We start from the raw sequence: 12,345 nt of genomic DNA on the forward strand, positions 1-12,345 counted from the left end.
CTCAACTTCTTCTAGTGCCTCACCTGCCCACTGGAGAAAAGTAACCAGGTTCACATACTTTGTGTCTGTTTGTGCCTCAGTAGAGACACACAGAATTGGCTGCCTGTGTTTGTGCTGATATTTCTGGTATATCGTATGTACATCATAACCCTCTCTTTCCTTTTTTTGTTGAGCATCACCTGATTAAGGAAACTATTAGCACTCTTTGAGAGGAAGATAACTATCCCACTTTTCTGGGTACAGACAGGAGAAAAACTTCAACATTAAGCATCCAAGAGACTTGATAGAGGCCAGAACATTCTATTCAGCTAGGGATGTTTTTCTCCATCTCATGCATACAGTTACAGAACACCTGCATAGCTATAGCACGCGGCTAATAGCCTGTGCAGGAAGCCCTTGCCAGTAACACAGACTGCAATCATCCAAGCACAAACACAGTTGGCCCCAAACAGAGCTGTTTCAGGAGTCTATTACATCAAAGTCATTTTATTAGTCATTTACCCATTTATTAGGGTAAAGTCTACCAGCTACAGACATATGCCCACAGAACAAATAGATCTGGATCTGGTGGCTCAAGGTCCCATCCAATCTGGCCTTGAACACCTCCATGGAGGGGCATCCACAACTTCCCTGGGCAACCTCTTCCAGTGCCTCACCACTCTCATCGTGAAGAATTTCTTCCTAATGTTTAATCTGAATCTTCCTTCCTCCAATTTAAATCCATTCCCCTTCACCCTATGAATACATGCCCTTGTAAACAGTCCCTCCCCGCATTCTTGTAGGCTCCCTTGAGGTACTGGAAGGCTGCTATAAGGTCTCCCTGGAGCCTTCTCTTCTCCAGGCTGAACAACCTCAACTTTCTCAGACAGTCCTCATAGTAGAGCTGTTTCAGCAGTCAGATCATTGGGCTGCTCTCAATCTCATTGTCCCCCACCCTGTATTGAAACTGCAGATTGCCCTGACCCAGGTGTAGGACCCTGCACTTGGCACTGTAGAACCTGGTGAGGTTCACATGGGTCCACTTCTCCAACTTGTCCAGGTCCCTCTGGATGACAACCCATCCTTCTGGCGTGACAACCACACCACTCAGCTTGGTGTAATCTGCAAACTTGCTGAGGGTACGCGCGATCTCACTGTCTATATGATAGTTGAAAATATTAAAAATATTAAACACTACAACATCTGTTGTTTTCCCATGTCCACTGATGTGGTTACTAGGCATTGTTGTGTCATGTTGTTGGGAGTGGCAGTGGGGGACACAGGCAGCATTTGCGTTGCTGCCTGCTTGTTTTTTTACAGTAGGAGTAGGCGGCCTGCATGTTTCAACACACTCTCTCAGCTGTCTTAGGCGGTTCTGTAGTAGCCAAGTAAATGCTGATAAACAGAAAAGGTATTCTGCTCCGGAAATGGCTGCTGTAACTGTTTGAAAGACTTCTGAAGATGGCAAAATGTTCTAAGATTTTGCGGGCTGAGAACTGCTATAACTATTAAATATTTCCCCTGAGTGACTCTCAATGCCCTTGTCCTTTATATCATAGTGTATGGAAGTACGCAAAGAAATGCTGCACAAAGAAGGGGTGCCTAAAAGTCTTTATTTTAACATAATTTTTGTGTGTTCAGTCCCAAAAGAGAAGAAAATGATGAGGAGAAAAAGTAGGTGACGTAGAGCAAGAGTGTTTCAGTTGGAAGCCATGGTTTCTTCAATCCAGGAGACAAAATTGCAAACCTTAGTGTAAACTCCAGGATAGCCTTTCTTTGCACATCCAATACCCCAAGAAACAATGCCCTGGAGCTGCCCATTGCAGACTACTGGACCGCCGGAATCATTCTGTGTGCATAAAGGATACAGATATTCAGAAAAGGGCAGCAGCTCAAGTGAGGAGTCAGAGATGCCGGAAATCACTGACAATTCGAGGGAGCTCCATTGGGGTATTTCTACACAGAAGTTCTACAGAATCCATTTCTGACTACCATTCTACACCTGATGCTACTGTGCCTTACCTTAGCTCCACAGGCACCACAGCTAAGAATGAAATGAGTAAGCTGCCTGGGCTTGACAGCTGCAGTTCTCGGCAGATGCCTTAGTATATGTGTGTTATTTTGCCAAATGTTTCCATGGAGAAATATTTCCATGTGGGAAATCCAGAGTAATCGCCAGCTGTGGCTATTTCCCACCCCGCCTGGATCCTGGCACACTGGCTCTTTCATTTTTGGCAAGTCCAAAACTAACATTTGTGTCTTAAGCTCTGAAGTCCCCACGATCACTATTGCCTCTCTGGTGCAGCACTCCTTCATTTTCAATAGCCGAAGGTACAGGAGGTGGCATGGTCTGCTTGTGGAGGATTAGGGCAGAGAGGCGGGAGGACAATGGCAGGGGACGATGATTAACAGGGTGCAACAACCCCTAGCTTCACCGAATAAGAAACTTTCACCCTAAGTCTCCCCTGTTGTTCCACACAAAAAAAGAAAACCCAAACCGAAACCCCAGCATTCATATGTGCCAGCAGAGCGAGTACACCAGATTCTCTAATAGGGTGGCCTCTTCGACTAGCAAAAGGCAGGAGAAAAACACATGGGAAAAGAGAGGCAGCAGTTTTACCTGGCAGGAGTCTTTCCCTCCCTCGAGGAATCCTATGCAGATCATGTTGTTGGTAATTAGCCCAGGGTAATAAGCATTGCTGCACTCACTTGAGGAGAGCACAGGAGCCTCCAGGCACTGCAGGGTGTCTGGATATAGACCTATAAAAAGTAGAGATAGTTGGTGACATCTCGAGTCCATTTCAGTGCCCAGAGTAGATCTTTCTTAGCAGAAAAGTAATGACTGAACATCCTGCTTTAAGCACTTGACATTTTTCCTCTGAACAGTAATCGCAGCATGGACTCCTTTTGTTTAGATGGTACAGATTCTATCCATGCATCCACTGTCCTATACTTCAGACACATCAATTTTAATGCTTCCATGTTTGTAACGCAGGGACAAAAGGAAGGACCTGATAAAGGCTTGTCTTTAAAGCAGTTAAATGGTCACTGCCCTTCACAGCCTGGTCACTCAAAAAAGCCTATCCCACAGCACTTCTCTGTGCCTTACCCTATACTGATTGCACTTGAGTGTGAGGTCTTAGAGTGTCTCCCGGGCCCACATGACGCTGAACATTCCCAAAGGCTACTCACGGCCATCGCTGAGTGTGTTGCCCCATCCAGAGATGAGGCATGTGGTGCCTGCGTCCACACAGCTGGTAGGCAGAGAAACTGTTTGGACGGCTCGGGTGAGCTGGGCTGGTTGGGCAAGCTTGATGAGCATAATGTCATTGTCCAATGTTGCCAGTGAGCATAATGTCATTGTCCAGTTGTATGTCCAGAGTCATAGCCAGGGTAGCGGATGACTTTAGCTGAACTGATAAACTGCTCGGTGGATTCTGTAAGCGCCAGGTTGTGTTTCCCGAGCTGCACTTGGATGCGACTGGAAAAGAGAAGGAATGGCATACACTTTACTGCTCCTGATGGGCGATGAGGAACCTCCCCCTCATTGTGTGCACTCTCTTCAATATCACTCTCGTAGCAGCTGTTTTCATGCAGGTTATCTTTCTTGTCCTGCAAGAAGTCCTGGGGATCCACCCTGTGAGATCCTACCTGCTCCCAGTACAGGTGGTGAGTTTCTGCAGGTTTATTTTGATGAGATGGAGAAGTTGAGTATATAACAATGCTTTATACAAACTTTCTGGAAAGGGACAAACTGCTATCACCCTGACGTCATTCCTCTTCCTGTTCTCCAGTGACCAAGTTTTAGCAAGATTAATGACTCTTGTGGGGAACTGCAACTCCTAACTCATTGCTAGAGGATCACATTGTCATTTCAGAAAGTGCTCTGCATTCACAGAAACTTTTGCAGAGGTGGAAAACCCTTTGTGATGCCTCAGCCTCGCTTCCTGAATGAGCCACCCATTCCCTGGTTGTCTCCCGTCAGGATGCAGTCGCTTACATATTTGGATCTCACAGCTCAGAATTCCTGCTAGAAGCAAAGTGGAAGAAAGAAGTAGGTTACAGGAGAGCCTAGGTTTTCAACTTACTACTTGTAGCAGTGAGCAGCCGACAGGACCCACTGGCTGTTGATGAGGGAACCTCCACAGAAGTGATACCCAGAATTCAGGGACACCTGGTAAGGGACGGAGTTTGCTGCACAGGTGTAGCCTCCCACGATCTTGTCATCATCATTGTTGATGGGGAAGGCAACTGGGAGATAAGAAGTGCCGTAAGTTAACATCTGACATAATGAATCTTGTGGCCCTGGGACTGGTTGCAACATCTCAATGGAGGTCTTTGTTTCCACAAAAACTCACAGTAGCAGTGGTGAGCAAGCACCCACCCATAGTCCAGAAGTGTACAGCAGCTTTAGCACTTCCTGGGCCAAAGGCCTTAGCTTTATGCTTAGTATCATAGTATAGTTAGGGTTGGAAGGGAACTTAAAGATCACCTAGTTCCAACCCCCCTGCCATAGGCAGGGACATCCCACTGGATCAGGCTGCCCAAGGCCCCATCCAACCTGGCCTTGAACACCACCAGCGATGGAGCATCCATAACCTCCCTGGGCAACCTGTTCTAGTGCCTCACCACTCTCATGGTGAAGAAATTCTTCCTAATGTCCAGTCCAAATGTACCCCTCTCCAGTTTATACCCACTCCCCCTGGTCCTATCCCCACAAGCCTTTACGAATAACCCCTCTCCAGCTTTCTTGTAGGCCCCCTTCAGGTACTGAAAGGTCGCTATACTTCCTAGTCCTCAAGACAGAGACAGTCTTTGTTTGAAGCTATGGACACATTTCAGTATTCCTGGGTCAAGAACTCCCGTGAAGGCGCCCTTTCCCCATTTTGTGGCCCAAGCAACTATGAACAGACAGCAATGAAAAGAAGTTACAGTGCTCCGACTTGAACTTTTGCAAGTCAAAACTGTACTTCACTTTCCTACAACGGACTGCCTTGGAAGTATTGTCTGAAAATGAGCTTCCTTACAAATTACAAAAACAGAAGTAAAAAGTATACTCACCAGCCACGCCAACAAAGGTGACTAAGAGGAAGAACTTCATGATTTTGACTCAGCCTCAAGCCCAGACTGGTGGAGTGGAAGAGTGGAGCTGCTAGAAATACATTTTTGGAAATGGCCTTATCTCTTGTCCAAGGTTTTCTCCAGACAAAAAGTACACAGTGGAAAATTAGAAGATCCAAATGGGAACATTAATGGGTACTGGTAGAAAGTACAAATAACGTATCAGTTAATCATAAGCGTTTCCTGAGACAGAGAGCTATTTTAAATTATTTCAGATGGCAGCCTTCAATTTAAAAATATACTTGATCTTTGGAAGATGTGCAGGTGTTTGCCCATTTCTTTCTTATACGCAGCATCTGTTGAGGGCAACCCTCCAGCCCCTTTGAGATTCCTCTACACTGATGGGGTCATTCTTAAAAAGGTGTATTTTTTTCCAGAAGGTGAGTGTTGTTGGTAATGGACAGTAAGGTAGTATGTATTTCTTTGACGACACACCACCACTACCCCCAAACTATTCAGTGTTGGCCACCACCTCCCAAGTGAAATTGTTCAAATGTGGGAATGAGCCCTGTATTTCTGTGAAAGCATTTCTCCCTCCCAATCCAAAGGATAATAATATCAGCCTAAGTACTGAACCATGTTTTTCTAGTTAGCTTTGCAATGTTCTGTAGTTACTTATCTTTGCAATAGAAGTATTTCAGTACCACAATAATGTTTACGGGTGTAATGCGTATGAACAAAATGCTGTGAACAAAACTAATGAGATCTTCCAAAATCCTTGAGAGGGATAACTTCTGTCATGACATTGAATTTGCTAAAGTTTAAATGGTTTGATGACTAATCATTTTCCAAGCAGCTGCCGACTTCTGCATGCAGGCTCCTGAAAGACATGGGGTCACCTCAAGTGACTGTAACAGAAGCCATATGCTTTGAGATGCTAAAATGGCATGAGAGACTAAGCAGTAATCTTTCTACTTCATTTCTTGATCACTTTTTTTGAGATCCCTTAAGTACTGGTAGACACAGTGACACTGTCCAGATGGAAATTTTCCATTATGTTAAAGGACTAGTCCAAGATGAAGGGCTCCTTCAAGGGAGCTGGGCTCTTCTGTGTGATGGAGTTAGGAGAAAGCAAGGAACACAAGGTGGGTTAGTTCCACAACTGTGGCCTCCACGGTCTGGAATACAGTACGGGAAAGATCCCCTTTCTGGCTTTGACAGCTCTGTCCTTGCTAGCAGAGCCAAAAGTATGGTGGGTTATTGCCACAGTGCACCTTGCAGCTTGGGGCTCCTCACCTACAAGACCATGCTCTGTCCGCAGATACCCTCGAGACTTGGGCTACATTGAATATTATCAGAGTTTTCAGGTCACAGGTTAGTGGCACAACTCAGAGACCCTGGCACACTGCAGCGTGCTTATTCCCTGGGGACTGGTGGGGCCAAGGGACCAGCACACAACTAGAAGTTCTCAGTGACATGGTCCTGACAGCATTCTGGAACTCCAAAGCCTTCCCACATAGCAGCAGGCTGAGCTCTGGATTACCAGTGAGACACCTGTACTCTTGGAAACTGCAGTGTGAGCAATCCCAGGAGAACACACATTAGTGCACACGGCAGTGCTCGGTTCCGGGTTCCTTTGTCAGACTGAATTCCAGGGTGGCCTTGGCTTTCTAGCTGGTGGAGAAAGACTGCATGAACTATACCACATCCTGCTTACCCATGAGTCACACTGAAAGGGAGAAGAAACAGAAGAATATTTAGGAAATAGAAGGGGGTTGTGTGTGAAGAGAGGACAGAGAAGAAAAAACAAGCGGTCAGAGAGAACGAGAGCAGAGGAGGAAAGAGAGAAGTGATCTTTAGATGGCTGAGAAAAGAGACAAGGCAGTGAGTACAGGAAGAAAGCACGAACAAAAGGCAATTCAGATATGGGAAAGCATAGGACAGAAATTAGAGAACAGGCAGTAGAAAGGCAGATGATACTAGCACTTTTCTTATTGATACAGAGCTAGGGGGCAAGAGGAGAAAACGATGTACCGTCAAATACAGGATTGTGTGTGTGCTGGGGGCAGATCCCTGCTTCCATGGAAAGGTTTGTGCTGTGCTGCTCCAGCTTTTGAGGCACTGTGGGTCTTGCTCAGCACAGAAATATGTGCCTGAGTCATTGAGTAGGACATGATCTATCTTCACAGATAAGTGGCTGCTCTTAGTCCCGTTACTCTGGAAGCGGTTTCTGAATTCCTTCTCAATCTCTGCCACACCACCTTCCACCGAGTATACAACCAACTGCAGAGTGGCCTTCTCCCCAGTGGGCAATTTGTACCAGTACATAGTTGAGAGTAAACTCTGCTTGTGGGAACAGTCCAGGGTCACAGGGTCTCCCGCTCGGACAACTGTATCTGGTGATTGCTGAAGGGCCTGGCTTGGAAAGAGAAGGGAAGAGATGTGAGGAATGAAACGCGTTGAAGACGACACAAACGCACGTCCTTGAAGTATGACATGGCATGAGGTGGCATAGGGATGTCAATGAGCTTGAGACAGTGTCCCATTTCTCTGACAGAGACACATAGGAGAAAAAATCTCCCGCTTCAAATACAGTAACAAGTTTGTTAGGAAAATAATGAATTTAATACTCTCAACTGAACAGTTGAAAGTGGTACAGGAAAAAAATGAACATCCTTAGAATTTTCCATGTTAAGCATTTGAAGAAAAGTTCACCTCATTCCTGGCCCGTCTTCCCCTGGGAAGCCTTGGAGAATGGGGCACTACCAACATCTGGGCACACATCCGAGGCAGCAGCACATCCCATGCAGATCTTCAAGCAGAAAGCAGGGGCTTTTCACTTACCCCCAGGGGCCATTATGGCCACTAGAAACCAGTGGAGAAGCATGAAGAAAGGCCACCTCCTTCCAGCAACCTGCCCGTGGTGGCAGTCCAGGCACAGAGCTGTGTGAAGAGGAACGGTTGAGAGAGGAAGACACACTCTCTTTGTGGGTGGGCAGGGCAGTGAGAGACAGCCTGAAACGTGCAAAGGCAGTTAGCTGGGTGGGCACAGTGGGAAATGACACCCGCACCCAGGCACGAGGTGCATGGACCCTGCTCCACTGACTTCTTGCTTTGTGTGTGTATGCATGGATGGGAGATAAGTGTTATCACAGGAGCGTGATGGGGCTGTGTGGCAGCCTCAGGGTGAGCATAGCACAGAAATACACAAAGAGCCACCAAATGAAGAGAAGAGAAAGAGAGCTCAGGCAGGCATGTTTGTGCCAGTTGCCCCTCAGCTGAGTCTCCTCTGGACACCCTCACGCTCAGGCTCACAGCCCTGCAAGCTGCAGCGTGGAATCTCCTTATCACAGTGTTGCTCGTCACATTGCCCAGTCATGGGACAGGCTGCTTACTTGTAATCCTGGTGTCTGTCCCCTCTCCTATTCTCCTCTTTGGCATTCTGCAGAGGAGCAGCAAGATGAGGATGGACAGAGTTGGAGGAAATCCTGTCATTTTCTCTCTGCAGGGCATCAGCTTGTTCACCAGACCAAGGCTGTGAGAAATCACCGTGGGCAGAAAGTGAGGCTTATGGTTTGCCCAGACCAACACACGCTGTGCGTGTCAGAGACCCAGCAGAGTCTCTGCAGATGTATGATGATCTGTGGGCCCGGCAATGCATGGCAGTGGAAGCCCAGTGCGTACAAGAGAGAAAGTGATCCTGCTATTCAAGGCTGCCGTGGACTTTGCCGTGAAGATGTTCCCGTGTCCCTTCAGCAGAAGGATGCAGCATTGCCTCCAGCTCCCATTGCACTAATTTCCACAAAGTGCCTTCAAGAGATTCAGGAACAACCCCAGGTTCCTCAAAAGAAAAAGCAGAAAAGGATAAAAAGGGTGGGCTAAGTTGTGCAGGCAACAGGAAGAAACTCCACACCCCTGCAATGCTCCCAACACTCTAGGTGAGAGAAGGCTGTGCTTGATGTGTCCGTGGGAAGGGTCATCCATTTCCCATGGGGTTCCCAGGGGTGTGCAGGTGGCAGAGTAGTGCACCAGGAGCCTGGCAGAAGACATAGTGTGCAAAGAGTTAGTGATCTCGAGCACCACACTCGCTTTGTTGGGCCTTGTGCTTAGGGCTTGAGAAGCCTCTGTGTTAGCATGAGAAGCTGCAGAGTAAGAACCGGCTGATGCCCCATCACAGTCTGTGCCGTGCAGTTGTGTATGTTACAACAAAGATAACACTTCAACCTGCCAGGAAACATCCTGTTAGCTGCACAGCTTAGTAACATAACCTGTAATCTAAATAATATCTTTGGGTAACATAAACTGCATGTGGACCAAGGGGTGGAAGGTAGTGATCCTGACCCAGCAAACACTACACGGGGGAGTTAGTGATCCATATAGCAGCTAATCTGAGTAGGTGCCGGCCTGTCCTGCGCTGTGCTACATGTGTCCCTTGGCCACAGGATAACCTCAGGCAGGTTGTTGTAACAGAAGAGCTCCCGGGCAGCTCCCGGCTGGTATTGGGCATTACGCCACCTTGCCTGGCCTTGCCTCTATTTAAAGGTGCACCAAGAACTTCTCACACAAACATCCTTTCTGTTCAACAGTGAGGATGATAAGAAGATTTGGCTGGCGTCAAATGAAAGGAAGTCTGAGGAGTGCAGACTGAGCAAGGGCAGAAAGAAGAAGATGGGGAGACAGAGAGGCAGAGAGGGCAAGAAGGATTGGCAGAAGTTAATGTAGTGTAAATGAGAGTTAAATGAAGAAGGAAGCAAGGAGGAGTGGGTTGTTAAGAAGAGAAAGCAGCAGAAATAAGCGCAAATAAGTCTGAGAAGAGGGGGACGGGAAGGCTAGGAAGCAGAAGAGGTAATGAGTAGAAAGGGATCATCCTGCCTTGTGCAGCACCGACAGGGAGGAAAGCAGGTCCCTTTTGTGCAGGAGGCGGTTTGCGCTCAGCTGCCTCAGCAGCCTGGCCACTGTGCTTCACTCTCAGCACAGTAATAGATTCCAGAGTCATTGAGAAAGGCATGCTCTATCAAGAGGGTCATCCTGCCTTCTTTTATTTCACTGCTTTTGACATGTTGGAAATCCGCTTCAACATTTGATTTACCACCTTTGAATGCAGAAGCCACAGAGATCAGCCTGGAATCCTTCCCTAAAGGCAGCTTGTACCAGTACAAAGCCGTGCTGGAGGATTTCATCTTGAAACAGCCCAGATTCACGGACTGGCCTTGCTGTACCACTGTGTCCGGAGACTGTTCCAGAGCCAACACTGAAAGGGAAAAGGAAGAGCATTAAGGAGGAGGGAAATATGGGAAACCATGAACTAGGCACCATTGGTTGCTAGGGAAGAGATTAAGAAGGAACAGGAGAGGCTAGGCAGTGGCAGAAGGGATGGGATCACTCTTTGGATCAGCAGGTGGGTTTTTCCAATCTCTTTCTGATAAGCAAGAAACATTCCTGGGTAGTTTGTGTCTAAAACCAGCAGCCATGTTGACGTTGTGCAAGGAAGAAAAATTAGAGAATCATTGCAGGAGATTTAGGGTTTCCTGCCCACCTCACTCATTGCCCATCCTCAGCAGAGGAAACCCGGGGGAATGGAACTCTACCAGCAACTGGGTACACAGCTGGGACAGCAGCAATGGATGTCAGTGCCCAGGGGTGACTTGAGGTCACTTACCCACAGGAGCCAGTGTGGCCACGAAGAGCCAGCAGGGAACCATGAGGAAAAAGCTCCTGTCCTTTCAGGGATCTGCCTTTTGTAGCTACCCAGAGATATGCCAAGAGGAAGAAACAAATGAGGATGAGATGTATTGGGGTTGGGCAGTGCACAAAATGTGAGATATGATTGGCTGGCTGGGAACACTGGGGAATGATGCACACAATCACAGGAAGATATTAAACCCCACAGAGGTGTGGGCACTGGGAAGGTGAAGAGGGCAAAAAGGCATTGTATGGACAGAACTATGTTGAGATAGTTTTCATGGCAGTCTGAGTGTGTAGAAGGCAGAGGAATGCTGAGAAGTTCATCCTTCTTAATTCCTTGGGAGCTGGAGGAATGAGGTATGAAGGACACACATAGGTCCCTTGCATTTTTCATGTGTTTATCCCTCTCGTCTGCAGCCATGGCTGGTTCCTTCCCCACTCCCTACCCTCTGCCCTGGTTGAGTGAATAGTCCTCTCAGTGCCTTGCGAGGCCTCTCGTGGGCTTTGCGGTGAAGATCTTTCCCCATCTCTTTCCCTGAAGAGCAAAATAGTACCTGTACCTTCTAGCTGCTCTCCTGCAGCAAACTGTGAATTCCACAACGTTACAAATTTCTCTTACTCTCTTCAGAAGAGCTGGAAACATCCTTGAATATCCCAAAGGAAAGAGTGGGATGGGGGAGGGGAGATCTCTTAGCCTGCCCCATGCTAACCCTACCCATGGCATTTCTCATCCTGGGAGGAGGAGGCACACAAAACAAAGCTGACCAGGACCTCCCTTCCTGGCTGCTTTCCGCAGCCCTCTTTCCCCCCCAGAGGGATTGCAGCGGCAGGAGATGTCCTGTCCCCCTGCAGCCAGGCCGCTCACTTGTGTTTGAGTATTGGAAGTGCTCCAGGCTGGTGCAGTGATCATTGTGGTGGGGATGGGATGTATATGAGGGGATCAGTGTCTTTGGGTGTGTGCATGTGTGCATACATAGGTGTCCACCTGTGTGTGTCTGGATGTGTGCAGTATACTCTCCAGCCCTGGCCTGGCTGACTTGGTGAGAAGGATGGGAGAGGAAGGTAAATACCTGTGAAGGACCCAGAGAAAGGAAGAAAGACCTGTGTGTGGTTCAAAGGGGGAGGCATGAGGGAGAAGAGATGCTGAGGACTGGGACCAGGGTGGCTTCTCCCTCCACCTTCCTTGTTGAAGACCAGTTGCATAAATTCTTCAGGGACAGTTTCTCCCTGTGACCTGGGCAGGCCTGGTTGTCTTATTCTCATGCTGCCTCTGGGGAAAGGGCTTCTGGAATCTGGAAGGTTTGCTTCAACAGAACTCTGTATCTGGAGCTCTGCCAAGAGATAGGGAAGGAGAAACAAGTGGAAATGCACTGGGATCCTTGGTGGTACTTGTAGTTCATAATGCTGAGAAGGAGAAGGATAGTGAGGTGCCATCCACATCAGTTTTTCTCGAGGGAGAAAATTCAGTGAAAGGCATAAGAAAATCAGTGCACAGCTACTGAGCAGGAGACACTGGATCAGCAGGTCGAGACTATGCTGTTGCACAGTATCATGGTTTAGCTCTCTCCCAGCCTAGTCAGCAGCTGAAGACAGGACAGTTGCAGCCCCACTCCCATCCCA

General features: G+C 47.8%; 1 protein-coding gene and 1 gene segment (V, D, J or C); both read right to left on the reverse strand.

The window, feature by feature from the left end:
• Positions 1–1,678: 1,678 nt before the first annotated feature.
• Positions 1,679–5,080, reverse strand: LOC104062828 (trypsin I-P1). 2 transcript variants are annotated; one of them, XM_054071751.1, is made up of 6 exons: positions 5,041–5,080; positions 4,068–4,230; positions 3,359–3,460; positions 3,172–3,323; positions 2,600–2,739; positions 1,679–1,828 (listed from the first exon to the last, which is right to left on the reverse strand). In XM_054071751.1, exons 1-6 carry the CDS (start codon positions 5,078–5,080, stop codon positions 1,679–1,681), a joined length of 747 nt encoding a protein of 248 aa, XP_053927726.1. The 2 variants fall into 2 exon arrangements, with proteins under 2 accessions (XP_053927726.1, XP_053927736.1); XM_054071761.1 differs by having other exon boundaries at positions 3,172–3,320; positions 3,356–3,460.
• A 4,864-nt stretch (positions 5,081–9,944) lies between these two features.
• LOC128852708 (T cell receptor beta variable 14-like) lies at positions 9,945–10,795 on the reverse strand. The segment is given in 2 exon segments: positions 9,945–10,291; positions 10,700–10,795. Coding segments are annotated over 2 exon segments (354 nt in total).
• Between the last annotated feature and the right edge of the window lie 1,550 nt (positions 10,796–12,345).

This window comes from Cuculus canorus, chromosome 1, assembly GCF_017976375.1.
Source record: "Cuculus canorus isolate bCucCan1 chromosome 1, bCucCan1.pri, whole genome shotgun sequence".
NCBI lineage: Eukaryota > Metazoa > Chordata > Aves > Cuculiformes > Cuculidae > Cuculus > Cuculus canorus.